We start from the raw sequence: 13,143 nt of genomic DNA, 5'->3' as shown, positions 1-13,143 counted from the left end.
CACAATTCTTTGTATTGTTTGGGCATGCAAAGAATACAAAGAAGAGGGAAGATAGCTTTAGGCTCAGAATAATCTGTTGTAATTAATGTTGTAGATAATACACAGCTAGTAGTAAAAATATATTAAGAGCTGACTCCTTTTATCAGAATATAAATTATACTGAAAAATAGCAATAAAGTGACTAGGGCCTGATAAATGCTAATTGATGGTCTTAGTTTAGTGAGTTAGGATGTGTAGGATGTCTTTGTAATGTTCTTTTAAATTGCACAATAGTTTTTCTTTTGTATCTCCTTGCATAGAAAGTATGAGGGAGAAATCAGTCAGCAACTCTCACATCCTCCTGTGTACTTGCCACTGAGCTAATTGTGGGAGAAAATATTGAGGCTTGCTTAGAATGTTAATAATTGAGTTTGAAAAATAAAACCAACTCCCATAAAAATGGTGCAGACTTCACTTACAGTTAGGCTGTTTTACTACCGAGAGGAGATGGGAAGGTCAGGAGCAGTGAATGAATTGGAGGGGAACCCTTTCTGGTTAAGAAGAACTTAATGAGAAAAGTCATGGAATCAGGAATTTATAATGTAGTTTTGTGGGCATTTGATGACTACCCACCATTTTGAGAAATGTACAGTTTTCTAAATGGGGAGAAATTGTGTCAGAAAGAAAAGAGAATGATTTGTTGAGTTTCTGCTGTATGTTCTTCTATTTAACTGTCTTAGCAAACGTGTGTGGAGGAGTTGTCTTCATTTTGTGGATGAAGAAACTGAGACTGAATGAGATTGGCTAACCCAAATTACACAGTTATTGGTAGAACAAGGATAAAGATTCTAGTGTTCTAATATTCCTGTTCTCTTTCCAATATACCATGCTGCCAGATTGGGCTAAAATATACATGTCCTGATTACAAGTACATCTCTTTTATTCTGGAAAGTGGTATTTGCAGATCTTTTTTTGAAGTGTCACTCTTTTAATCTTCATTAACTTAAAAACATCATTTTGCCTTTATTGAAATAGAATTTTTTGATATCAGGATTGCTTGGATACTGGGAACCTGCTCTTAGCAAACGCAGGGAAGAGGTGTGCAGTTCCTGTAGGGTAAGGCCTGAAAGCCCTGAGGGTTTTGGCAGAGGCTCTAGGAGGCATGTGGAAGGACCCACAACTTGCTCTGAGCGCAAGCTCTATGCAAACCTTCAGGCATGAGTTCTTTTCAGTGTCTTCAGGTTATTATCTTTTTCTTCACTCTCATGTTAAAATTAAAATTGATAGTAGATTGAAACAAGTGAAGTTGCCTTTTTGTTGGTTAAAAAACGGTTGGATATTGATGATTTTTTATTATGTATCCCTAGTATATTCAGCAAACATTAATTGCCAGCTCTGTTGCACATACAGTCACCATATGGGGAGGAAACTCATGTCACCATTATGTTTTAGATGTCAAACTATTGTATCAGGAAGAAAGTCTTCTACACAACTTACCTAAGGAGTTTTACAGTTGTGCAGTGCCATTTTCTTAGAATCTTTTTTTCTTCATACAGATTGCCATTCTACATGAGAGCAATCAAAACAAAATGCAATGGCCAAACATACTAACGGATTCTCAGGCTTTAAAAATTTTTTTTGAGACAGGGTCTCTCTCTGTCACCCATGCTGGAACGCAGTAGCATGATCACGGCTCACCGCAGCTTCGACCTCCTGGATTCAAGTGATCTTCCCATCTCAGCCTCCTGAGTAGCAGGGATTACCGCCACACACCACCACACCTGGCTAATTTTGGTGTCTTTTGTAGCGTTTTTGCCATGTTGCCCAGGCTGGTCTCAAACTTCTGACCTCAAGTGATCTGCCCACCTTGGCCTCCCAAAATAATGGGATTACAGGCATGAGCCATGTCACCTAGCCAAACTTTCAATAATAGTGAAAGTAGTGTATCAGAGAGGTTAGTATTCCTTCTATGTAAGAATAGGGAGCATTTCCTTCCAAACATTACCAATTTTTAAGAAAATTAACTTTTCAGTTACTTGAAGAAATGAAGTAACAGATCAAATAGGTTTTGGAAATCTTGTTTTAAGTTTCTTAAATTTTTTTTCTCTCTGCTCAGAAGTGACAACAGGTCTATTCGTGAGACTGTCTTTTGAGCTTTTCCTTGGGGTTCATCAATCTTTTCAGAGCACTTTCTAAGAAAAGAATGAATGCTACTCTTTGGGCTATAGTAGTAGTGTTAACATAAAGTTGGGTAGCTAAACTGTAATATGTGGTATATATTAATTAGAATACCAGACACAAGTGTTTTGATTAGATTTGGTGGATGGATGACAGAAGTTAGATGATGAAAGCAGTGTTTGAAAAAGAGTAAGTCCTATTATCAGTTGGAGAAAGCAGAATGGAGTCCAGCCAGCTAACAATGGAAATAACATGGGATCTGGTGCAGTAATGGGAAACGGAGAAGGAAAAAAATAAATCCCAGGCACTTGAATAAGAAGTGAACCCTGGGTTATTTGGCAAAAACAAGAGAAAATGATAGTGTAGGGTGATAGAATAAATGTTTATTACATTTCACAGTATTTTCGTAAAGTGATTTGCAGTGGACGTGAGTCTGAAAAGTGGGAGCAAATTCTAAAACCTCTGTCCTTGGGACTAAAGGAAGGTAATGTCACAGTAGTTATTGAAGAGGATCTAATTGAGTGTGTGTAATTATATTTCTGAACACCATATCTGAATTTTACATAGGAGTTTCACTTTGATGATTTCAGCTAGTGATTTTCAATCTGTCCTGCAGAGGTGGGCTGGGTAGCTGGGGGAGAGAAAAAGAAAGAAAGCTAGGTTTGATTTTATCTCTTGAGATTCTAATATATTTAAAAAAAAAAAAAAAAAAAAAGTCCTGCTGAAAATAGTTGGAAACCACCAGTTTGGGCCTTTTCAACTTAAAAACTCTCTTAATTTAGATTGGTAGTAATTAGTCTACAGGGAATAGAATTTGGATAATGCCAGCTTAACATTTTCTAGGAAAAAAGTGTTGCATTACTTCGATAACCAATTCATAAAAATAATAAATTTCAAAAAAGCATCATCATCTGATTAAATTAGAATTAGAATTTATTTTGATGGTACATTCAGGTCCTTTTTAATAACATGCCACAGTCACTAGGCAATTGATAAAATTTTGCTAGCTGGTAACAAATGCCTTCTTAGGAAATGGTCATTAGTTCTTATAAGACAACTAGAGTAGGATTAAATTTAGGGGCAGCAACTTTTATAGTCCTGGATATTCTCGTTTCTGTATGCTGTGGAAATTTTAAGGCCGTGACAGGAGAGATGGAAACAGCATGGAAGAAAATGACAAAAACAATCCCTAAACAGCCATTTGCAAAATGTGGCCCATGGATACCTGAAGGTCCCTGACACTCTTTGAAAAAAACTACAAAGTTAAAACTTTTTATAATAGTATCGACACGCAATTTTGGCATTTTGTGTTCTTTTTCTCTTAGGAGCATAAAGTGATGTTTAACATGGGTTACCCGATAGATGATGATGATGTCATTGCTCTGATGTCTAATGGAATGTGTACTTGTGTACTCTTGTCTTTTAAAAATATGTTTTAATTTCTAGTATACAAATATTGATAACTATAGTCCACATACATAAAATGTCTTTGAGGTCTTAATTTTTTTTTTCTTTTTCTTTTTTTTTTTTTTTTTTTTTTTTTTTTTGAGATAGAGTCTTGCTCCCGTCGCCCAGGCTGAAGTGCAGTGGCACGATCTCAGCTCACTGCAACTTCCGCCTCCTGGGTTTAAGCAATTCTCCTGCCTCAGCCTCCCAAGTAGTTGGGATTACAGGCACCTGCCACCCTGCTCGGCTAATTTTTGTATTCTTAGTAGAGACGGGATTTCACCATGTTGGCCAGGGTGGTCTCGAACTTTTGACCTCGTGATTCGTCCGTCTTGGCTTCCCAAAATGCTGGGATTACACATGTGAGCCACTGTGCCTGGCCTTTTTTTTTTTTTTGACTGAGTTTTGCTCTTGTCGCCCAGGCTGGAGTGCAGTGGTATGATCTCAGCTTACTGCAACCTCTGCCTCCCAGGTTCAAGCGGTTCTCCTGCCTCAGTCTCCCGAGTAGCTGGGATTACAGGTGCCCACTACCACGCCCAGCTAATTTTTGTATTTTTAGTAGAGATTGGGTTTCACCACGTTGGCTGGGCTGGTGTGGAACTCCTGACCTCATGTGATCCACCCTCCTCAGCCTCGCAAAGTACTGGGAGCCACCGTGCCTGGCTGAGGTCTTAATTTTTAAGAGTCTAAAGGGGTTTTGAAACCAAATGAGAACTGATAACTGTAAAAACCGTGGTAGGCTGAGTTAGAACGTTATTTTAAAGAAAAAATTATAAAAATTGACAAATAATACCTACTTATAGGTTATTCAAATAGAACCAAAAAGTAAAAATGATAATTTTAAATTCACAAGGTCTGTTATTCAGAAGTAACATTACTAGTAGCATGATAGATTTTTCCAGATTTAATTCTCTACATAATTATAACGTATGTTTATTGGAAAGTATATATACTATCCTATGGCTTGCTGTTTTTTAATTAACAGTGTATCTTAAGCATATTAGTATGTGTAGATTGGTGTTATTTTAATCATTGTGGGCATTTCGTTGAATAGGTATAGTGTAATTTAATAATGAGTTTAGTGATTGAGTTGTTTCCACACAGTGATTGTGTAAAAAGGCCAACTCACTTACATTGGTGGAAAATTTCTAAATAACCAGCCAATATTTATGTTGGTGGTACTAAAAAAGAATAACATGTGATTTTTAAAAAGGATAATATAAAAATCTATTAAAATTATTCATTTTATAATTGAAAGGATATAAAAAACCGGTTATCTCATTGGGTGCTGAATAGGTATTTAGTCAACGTTCACTTTTAATAGAACGAAAACTTAGCAAAAGAGGGAAAGGTGGGTAATTAAATTAAAAAACTAACACCATTTGTAATGTTATAAAACTGGGATGTCTCCGGGATGTGAGGACCATTTGGATTTGTGATATAGCTCCATCAGCTGTGTCTCAGTGAGTGTGTGGTTTTAACCTCTTGTAGCTTCAGCATCTTCATTTCAGAAATAGAAATATAGATACTAGCTTTTCTGGAGTCAGAGTTATGAAGATTTTATGAGATTTATAGAAAAGCCTTGGGCATACTGTAAGATTCTGTTTAAGAAATAGTTTGTTTTTAAAGGCAGGAAAAATATAGGAAGATGTATCATAAGAAGAGAAGCTGCCTCAGGTTTTATTCTGACCTTTTTCTGTTCTAAGTGATGAGTTATATTGTGCCACATACGTTGATCGAATCACAGTAATTTCGAGGCTCCCTTTTAGAACTCTGGGTAGACACTTAGATAGAAGCAGTATAGCAGTGAGAGAGTGGACTCTGCAGGGCTGGAGCTTCCCAGGTCAGACCTGCTCTGCCATTTTCTAACTTTGTAGTGTTAGGTTACTTAGCTTCTTTGTGCCTTAGTTTCCTTATATATAAAATGGGGATGATAATAATACCATCCTTTTAGTATAATTGTTATATAATTGTGAAAGTGTTTTTGAGAGTAATGTGAAGTAGTCAACACTGTACCTTGCACGTAGGTGGAACTATGTAAATGTTACTTCTGTGTTGATGATTCAGCTAAATTATTTTCTTTTTAAATTACCACATTACCAGGTGTTCATTTTAGAGGAATTAGAAATTACAGATGAACCAAAAGAAAAAGAACATCCTAAAAAGCCTACCTCCCAGGCAGAGCTAAGAATGTTTTAATTTTGCCATGAATTCTTTCAAACTTTATAGCATAAAAATAGGTCTGTCTTCTTCGTTTCCTGTTTGTTCTTTTCCCCATTTCCAGTCCATCTCCATTCCTTCTCCTATCTGGTCAACAAATACTGAGCACATACTATGAGCTAGTATTGTGCTAGGACAGTGGGATTCAGTGGTGAGCGGAGATCTAGACCATCTTTTTGGAGCATAAGATCTAGAGGGAGAAACAAATTTTCAATCAAAATAGCAGGACTGGTTTAAAATAGTGATATTTTCTGTAAAGGAAATATATGGGGAGGTTTGAAGGATTATGTAGGAAAACCTGGTCTGATCAAATCTGGGTGTTGTGTACGTCTTGGTGCCGGTGGACCACTACTAGTTGGAATAAGAATTTAACAGCACTAGAGTTAATCAAAAGTATGTTGAAAAATTGACACAGTTGATTATATAAAAACAAATTTTCATAAATGAAAAATATATTTGCAGTTCATATTACACACATGGCTGATTTCTTATATAAAGAGTGCCTATAAATAGATAACAAAAGATTAATAACCAAATGGGAAATGAGAAAAGGTTATAGGTAGAAAGTTCTTAGAAACACAGGTGACTCTTAGAAGTAAAAGAAGAGGCTCAGCTACCACTTATAATAAGAGAAATGTAGTTCACAACTGTAATGGGATATTTGTCACCTTCCAGATTGGCAGAGACCAAAGAATTTAATAACACTTTATTGAAAAGGTTGAGTGGAACAAAGCATGTTAATACACATGTATGCATAACCCAATAGGTACTTTTTGTGGAAGATAGTGTGTTAATGTGACAAAAATTACAAATATACTTTTCTTTCCACCCAAAAGTTATACTTTGAGGAATTATAAATGTTATAAATATAAAAATCTTAGAAATATTCATTACAGCATTGTTTGTAGTGATAAAAGATTGGGAACAATTTAAATGTCAGTCATTAGTGTACTGATTAAATAAATTATGATACCTTCATATAATGGTAGCTTTTTATATACCGATTTGTGTGCAGTAGTCACCAAGTTATATGACAGAAGTGAGTTGGAAAACAGTGTGTATTGTATACTATCGTTCCTGGGAAAATATTTCTTTAAATACACACTTGGTTTATGCTTAGAACATCTGTGAAAGGACATGCAAGAGTTGGATAACAGTGGTTCTCTAAATAGGGAAACTGGGGACCAGGTAAGAAGGAGTCATACTTTCAATGTATATGAATCTGGATTTACATGTTAACCTGTTTTGAAAAAGTGAAATGGTTTTTCAAAAATCACAGGGCAGTCAATGAATAAAAATATGTTGTAATCTTCTTGGGAATACATTCTGATTTGGATTTCTATTTCATTTTTATCATCTTCTTGTATGACATCTTCTGACTTTTACAACTGACCATGTTCCCTCTGAGCTCATTCTCCTTTCTGAAATAGTTTTCCTTGTGTTTCCTGTCCTGTAGTTAGGAAAAATGAGGCTGACAATCCCATGCCGTGCAGTGACTTGTACACATCTACAGTGTTTTGATGCTGCCCTTTATCTACAAATGAATGAGAAGAAGCCCACCTGGATTTGTCCTGTGTGTGACAAAAAAGCTGCCTATGAAAGTCTAATATTAGATGGGTAAGTATATCCCTTTTAACAGCTAATATGGACTAATACAGCTTTGTTCACTACAACTTACTGAACTGAATTCTAAATAAATTCTACTCTAGCATAAATCCAGATGTTTGTATGTTTTCTGTCTTATACATAATTATACTCAATCTTATTTTTTAAACTGTGGTTAGTGGCATTTTTATCTCTATAATACAATTTGCGTTGAGGGCAATGTTTTTGCTTTCCAAGATTATGTTTTATAAAGCCCACAGGAAAGAGGGAAAAGTTTGCTTTGTGATGTCATTTTGCTTACCTAGAATTTCTTGAAGTAGCAATTAGGGTCTATGCAAAAACCAGAGGAAGTGATAGGGCAGATACAGACATAGCTCTTAAGTTCAAAACTGGAATTCATGCCCAGGTATTTCTGACTCTGGAGTCCAAACTTTAAGCATCATCTCTCATATTATATTGCATGTCAGAATTTGGAAAATGACATGAACTAATTTTTAGTATCTTTTTTCAAATAATACTTTTTAAAAAATTGCACGTCATCCATCCATGTACCATGTAAGATTTAGAAAATACAGTTAATGAAAAGATGAAAATAAAATTGGCAGTACCATCCTATGGTGATGACTTTGTTATTGACATTAAAAAAGACTGAAATGATACTTTAATGATTTATATTAATATATACATATGATTTTTACTCAATATATAGTAAAAAGTATCCTAGATTTTTAAAGATACTTGTACAACTTGAAAATGTTTTAAGCCAGGCACTGTGATACATGCCTGTAGTCCTAGCTACACAGGAAAGTGAGGTGGGAGGATCACTTGAGCCCAGGAGTTCATGGTGAGCCTGGGCAACATAGTGAGTTGCATCTCTAAAATAAACAACAAAAGTTTTACAAGAGTATTATCTGTGGAGAGGAATGGGGAATGAAGAGTGAATGGGACTTTAATGTTCCTTTCTGAACTTTTCCTTTGCTGAATTTTTATTTTTAGCTTATTTTGAAAAAATTTCAAACCTACAGAGGAGTTGAAACAGTAGCACAAAGAACCTCCCATGTAACTATGACCCAGATGCTTCAGTTGTTAACATTCTATCACAGTTGTTGTATCACTTTCTCCCTTAATATGTGTGCATATACACATTTTTGGTGTGTGCATTTGTGAATGTAGAGAGAGATGGTTATTACCATTTTTAGAATTCTTTTGAACCATTTGAGAGTTATGTATGTCATGCCCCTTTGCACATCAATATTTTGTGATGTGTTTACTAAATTCTTGATATTCCATATTTGTTTCTACTTTTTCAATTTAAAATTGCCCTGTGATGTTAACGTTTTTGAAGGTGGCATTTTGTGTATGTCTGTGGAGTTTTCTTCAAGGTCTTAGAAATAGAAATACTCAAAGGGAATGTAAGACTTTTACTATTTATTATTAAGATGCCTCCCAGGGGGAGTAAGCTATTTTTCCCTTCTAGTAAATCATTTCACTCTCATGCCAACAGGCATAACATCATCCACTTCTCAGCCGTCTTAGCAGCCTTACATATTAAAACTTACTTTAAAAATGTCTACTCTTGGGTGTGGTGGCTCACACCTGTCATCCCAGCACTTTGGAAGGCCAAGGCAGGACGATTGTCTGAGACCAGGAGTTTGAGGCTGCAGTGAGCAATGGTCATGCCATTGCACTCCAACCTGGGTGACAGAGCAAGACTCTGTTTCAAAAGTAAACAAAACAAAATGGAACAACAAATAAAAATGTCTACTAATTTCCTAATTGAAAAGATAGCTATTTTGATTTTTAATTTTTATATTATAGGAGTTATCAGATATTTCTTTAATTCCATATATTGGTCATTATAATATCTTTTACAAATTGCCTCTTAATATTCCTTTTTTAAAAAAGATTTTGCTATGGGCTTGCTCATCTTTTTCTTACTGGCCTATACATAGTCATTATAGATTGAGGATATTAATTTCTCTGTCCACATGTGCCAAATGTATTTTCCCAGTTTGCCTTTTATTTGTATTTATTGTGACCTTTGTTTTCCATTCAGAAGCTTTACATTTTTTTATCAAGTCTTGTCTTTTCCTTTTTTGAACGTCTTCCTTGAAAGTGTTTAGAAAGTGATAGAGATTTTATATGAGCACTTGCTTTTCATCACATTTGTGATTCCTTTTTCCAGTTGTGCAGTTGTTCCATCATACATTGCTTCATGAATTCATTCAACACAGTACTTACTAAATACCTATCATGTCAGATACTAGGTCTAAAAATGGTGAGCAGAGCACTTCTAGTATGGGAGACGGTAAAAAAAAAAAAAAAGCATATTAAGTGTAAAGTGCTATGAAGGTAAGGAATGACACTGTGGGAGGAAAATTGGGAATGAGGAAGGAACTTTACAGTAGGGAATAGGTGATCCTATTAAGGTAGAGATCACCTCACCCTAGCACCCAGATTATTCTCAACCACATTTACTTGAATAATCTCTCCCACAGATCTGAGATACTACTTCCATTATCTAATACATTTCTTGTAAATTCTAGTGTTAACTTCTGAACTGCTATTTGTTCCATTGATCAAAGTATTACTGGGCCAGTACAAAACTATTTTAATTATTAGATTTCTATTATGTGGTAGTATTTCTTAGGCCATTTCTTTTCAGAATTTTTTTGACTAGTGTCACAATACATTCTGCCATATTCACTTGAATAAAAGCATTCTCAAATTACACAGAACCTTTTTGGATTTTGATTTACATTATGCTGAATTTTCAGTATAATTGAGAAAAATAAACCTCTTATGAAGTAGGCATTTTTGGCATAAGAACTACTCATGTAAAATGTACAATTTGATAAATTTTGACCTATTATATACCTATGAAATCATTATCCCAGTCAAGATAATGAACACACCCATCACACCTAAAGTTTTCTCATGTATGTTTTCAATCTCTCAGTCCTCAAGCAAACACTGATATGCTTTCTGTTTCTATAGATTAGTTTGGATTTTCTAGACTTTTATATGAATGGAATCATAAACTATGTGCTTCCTTTGTCTAACTTCTTTTACTCAACATACTTGTTTGAGATACATTTATGTTGCATATACCAATAGTTCATTTTTATTGCTGAGTTGCATTCTAACCCACAGTTTGTCAGTTCATGCGTTGATGGGTTTTTTCTGGTTTGGGGCTGTTGGAAATACAGCTACTGTGAACATTCATGCCCAAGTCTTTGTGTGGACTGTTTTCATTTATCTTGGGTAAATACTTAGGAGTAGAATGCCTGGTCACATGCCAGGTGTGTGCTTAACTGCAAGAAACTGTCAAACTGTTTTCCAAAGCGGTTGTACTATTTTATTTTATATTTCCACCAGCAGTATATGGAGAGTTTTGATTGCTCTTCATTCTCATTAACATTTGGTATGGCTTATCTTTTTTTTTTTTTTGAGACAGAGTCTTGCTCTGTTGCCCAGGCTGGAGTGCAGTGGCACCATCTTGGCTCACTGCAGCCCCCGCCCCCAAGGTTCAAGGGATTCTCCTGCCTCAGCCTCCCCAGTAGCTGGGATTACAGGCACCCGCCACCACACTTGGCTAATTTTTTGTGTCTTTAGTAGAGATGGGGTTTCGCCATATTGGCCAGGCTAGTCTCCAACTCCTGACCTCAGGTGATCCACCCACCTCAGCCTCCCAAAGTGCTGGGATTACAGGCATGAGTCACCACATCCGGCCAGTTAATCTTTTTAATTTTAGATCATACTAGTGGTATATAGTGGTACTCCATTGTGGGTTTAATTTGCATTTTCCTTATTACTAATTGTTTTGAGCGTCTTTTTGCATATTTATTCTCTATCTGTACGTTTCTTTGGTGAAGTGACCAAACTTTTGCTCACTTTTTTTTGTTTGTTTGTTTGTTTTGAGATGGAGTTTTGCTCTGTCGCCCAGGCTGGAGTGCAGTGGCATGATCTCAGCTCAGCGCAACCTCCACCTCTTGGGTTCAAGCAATTCTCCTTCCTCAGCCTCCCAAGTAGCTGGGACTACAGGTGTGCACCACCACGCCTGGCTAATTTTTGTATTTTTAGTAGAGACAGGGTTTCACCATGTTGGTCAGGCTGGTCTCGAACTCCCGACCTCGTGACCCACCCGCCTCAGCATCCCAAAGTGCTAGGATTACAGGCATGAGCCACCGTGCCCGGCCTTTTGCCCACTTTTTAATTGGGTTTTGTTTTCATGTTACTGAATGTTGGTGGTTCTTACGTATTCTGGATACAAACGTCTTACCAGGTATATGATTTTTAAGTGTTTTCTGTCATTTTATCTTTTCAGTCTTTTAACAGTGTATGTCAAATAGCAGAAGTATCTACTATGAATGAAGGCTAGTTTACCAAGTTTTTCTTTTATGAAAGATTGTGCTTTTGGTATTATTTTAAGACATTTTCCCTAACTCAAGGTCACAAATATTTTTTCTGAGCTTCCTGTAGGAGTTTTATAATTTACTTTTACACTTAGGTTTATTATTTCTATCAAGTTAATTTTTATGTGTGGTGTAAGATAAAGAACAGGGTTTTTGTTTTTGTTTGGTATATGGCCATGTGATTGCTGCACCATCATTTGTTAAGATTTGTTTTTCCTCATTGAATTGCTTTTGCACCTTTTATAAAAATCGACTATATGTGTGATCTCTGAACTGTTCTATTGATTTATTTGTCTGTAGTTACGTCAATACTGCATTCGCTGGAAGTCGGGTAGTGTGACTCTTCCAGCTTTGTTCTTCTTTTTCAAAATTATCTTGGCTATTGTAGATTCTTTGCATTTTCATACAGATTTTGGAAATAGCTTGTCAATTAGGGGAAAAAACCTGCTGAGATTTTGATTTGTTTTTCATTGACTCTCTAGATAAGTCTGTGGTGACATAATAATATTGAGTCTTCTGATTTATGAACAGGATGTATCTTTCTATTTATTTGTCTCAGCAGTGTTTTGTGGTTTTCAGTGTGTCTTGTACATCTTGTCAAGTTTATTCCTAAATATTTCATATCTCTGTGGTATTTAAAAAATTTTTGTGATTATGGCTAATATATAGAAATATAGTTGACCTTTGTATATTGCTCTCATATCAAGATATGTTATTCCCATCCCTTAGTAGTTCTAGTAGCTTTATTATAGATTACATAGGATTTTCTATATAGTCAGTAATGTTTTTTAAATAAAGACAGTTTTACTTCTTTTTTCTAACATGGATGCCTTTTGTTTTCCCGCCGCCTTGCATTGACTAGTCTGGTAATATGGTGAATTATGTTGATTGACTTTTGGATATTAAACTAATCTTGTATTGTGGGAGTGAACCCCATTTGGTCGTGATTTATTATCCTGTGTATATTTGTTGTTGGATTTGTTTTGCAAAGTTCATGGGGGATGTTGGTATTTAGTTTTGTTGCAATGCCTGCCTGGTTTTATTATCAGAGTGATGCTGACCTTGTACAATGAGTTGGAAGCAGTGGTATTATTTCTCCTCAAATATTTGGTAGAATTCCCTAGAGAAGACTTTGGGCCTGGGATTTTCTTTGTGGTAAAGTTTTTAACTACAGATCCAACTTATTTAATAGACATAGGGCTTCTTAGGTTATCTGTTTCTTTTGGAGTGAGTGTAAATAAGTTTGACTAGAAGCTAATTTTTCTGTTTTTCTTTTTTTCTATTTGTTTGTTTTTGTTCT

At 35.6% G+C, this 13,143-nt stretch overlaps 1 protein-coding gene across 11 annotated transcripts in view; it reads left to right on the top strand.

Moving 5' to 3' along the window:
- Positions 1-13,143, top strand: part of PIAS2 (protein inhibitor of activated STAT 2) — a 109,158-nt gene that overhangs the window by 74,338 nt on the left and 21,677 nt on the right. For all 11 annotated transcript variants that reach the window (XM_054460905.2, XM_054460912.2, XM_054460906.2 and 8 more), the window contains one exon: positions 7,280-7,440. In XM_054460905.2, the coding sequence (XP_054316880.1) occupies positions 7,280-7,440 (161 nt within the window). The remainder of the gene's footprint in view (positions 1-7,279; positions 7,441-13,143) is intronic.

This window comes from Pongo pygmaeus, chromosome 17 (assembly GCF_028885625.2).
Source record: "Pongo pygmaeus isolate AG05252 chromosome 17, NHGRI_mPonPyg2-v2.0_pri, whole genome shotgun sequence".
Taxonomy (NCBI): domain Eukaryota; kingdom Metazoa; phylum Chordata; class Mammalia; order Primates; family Hominidae; genus Pongo; species Pongo pygmaeus.
This window is presented reverse-complemented; position numbering and strand designations above follow the sequence as displayed.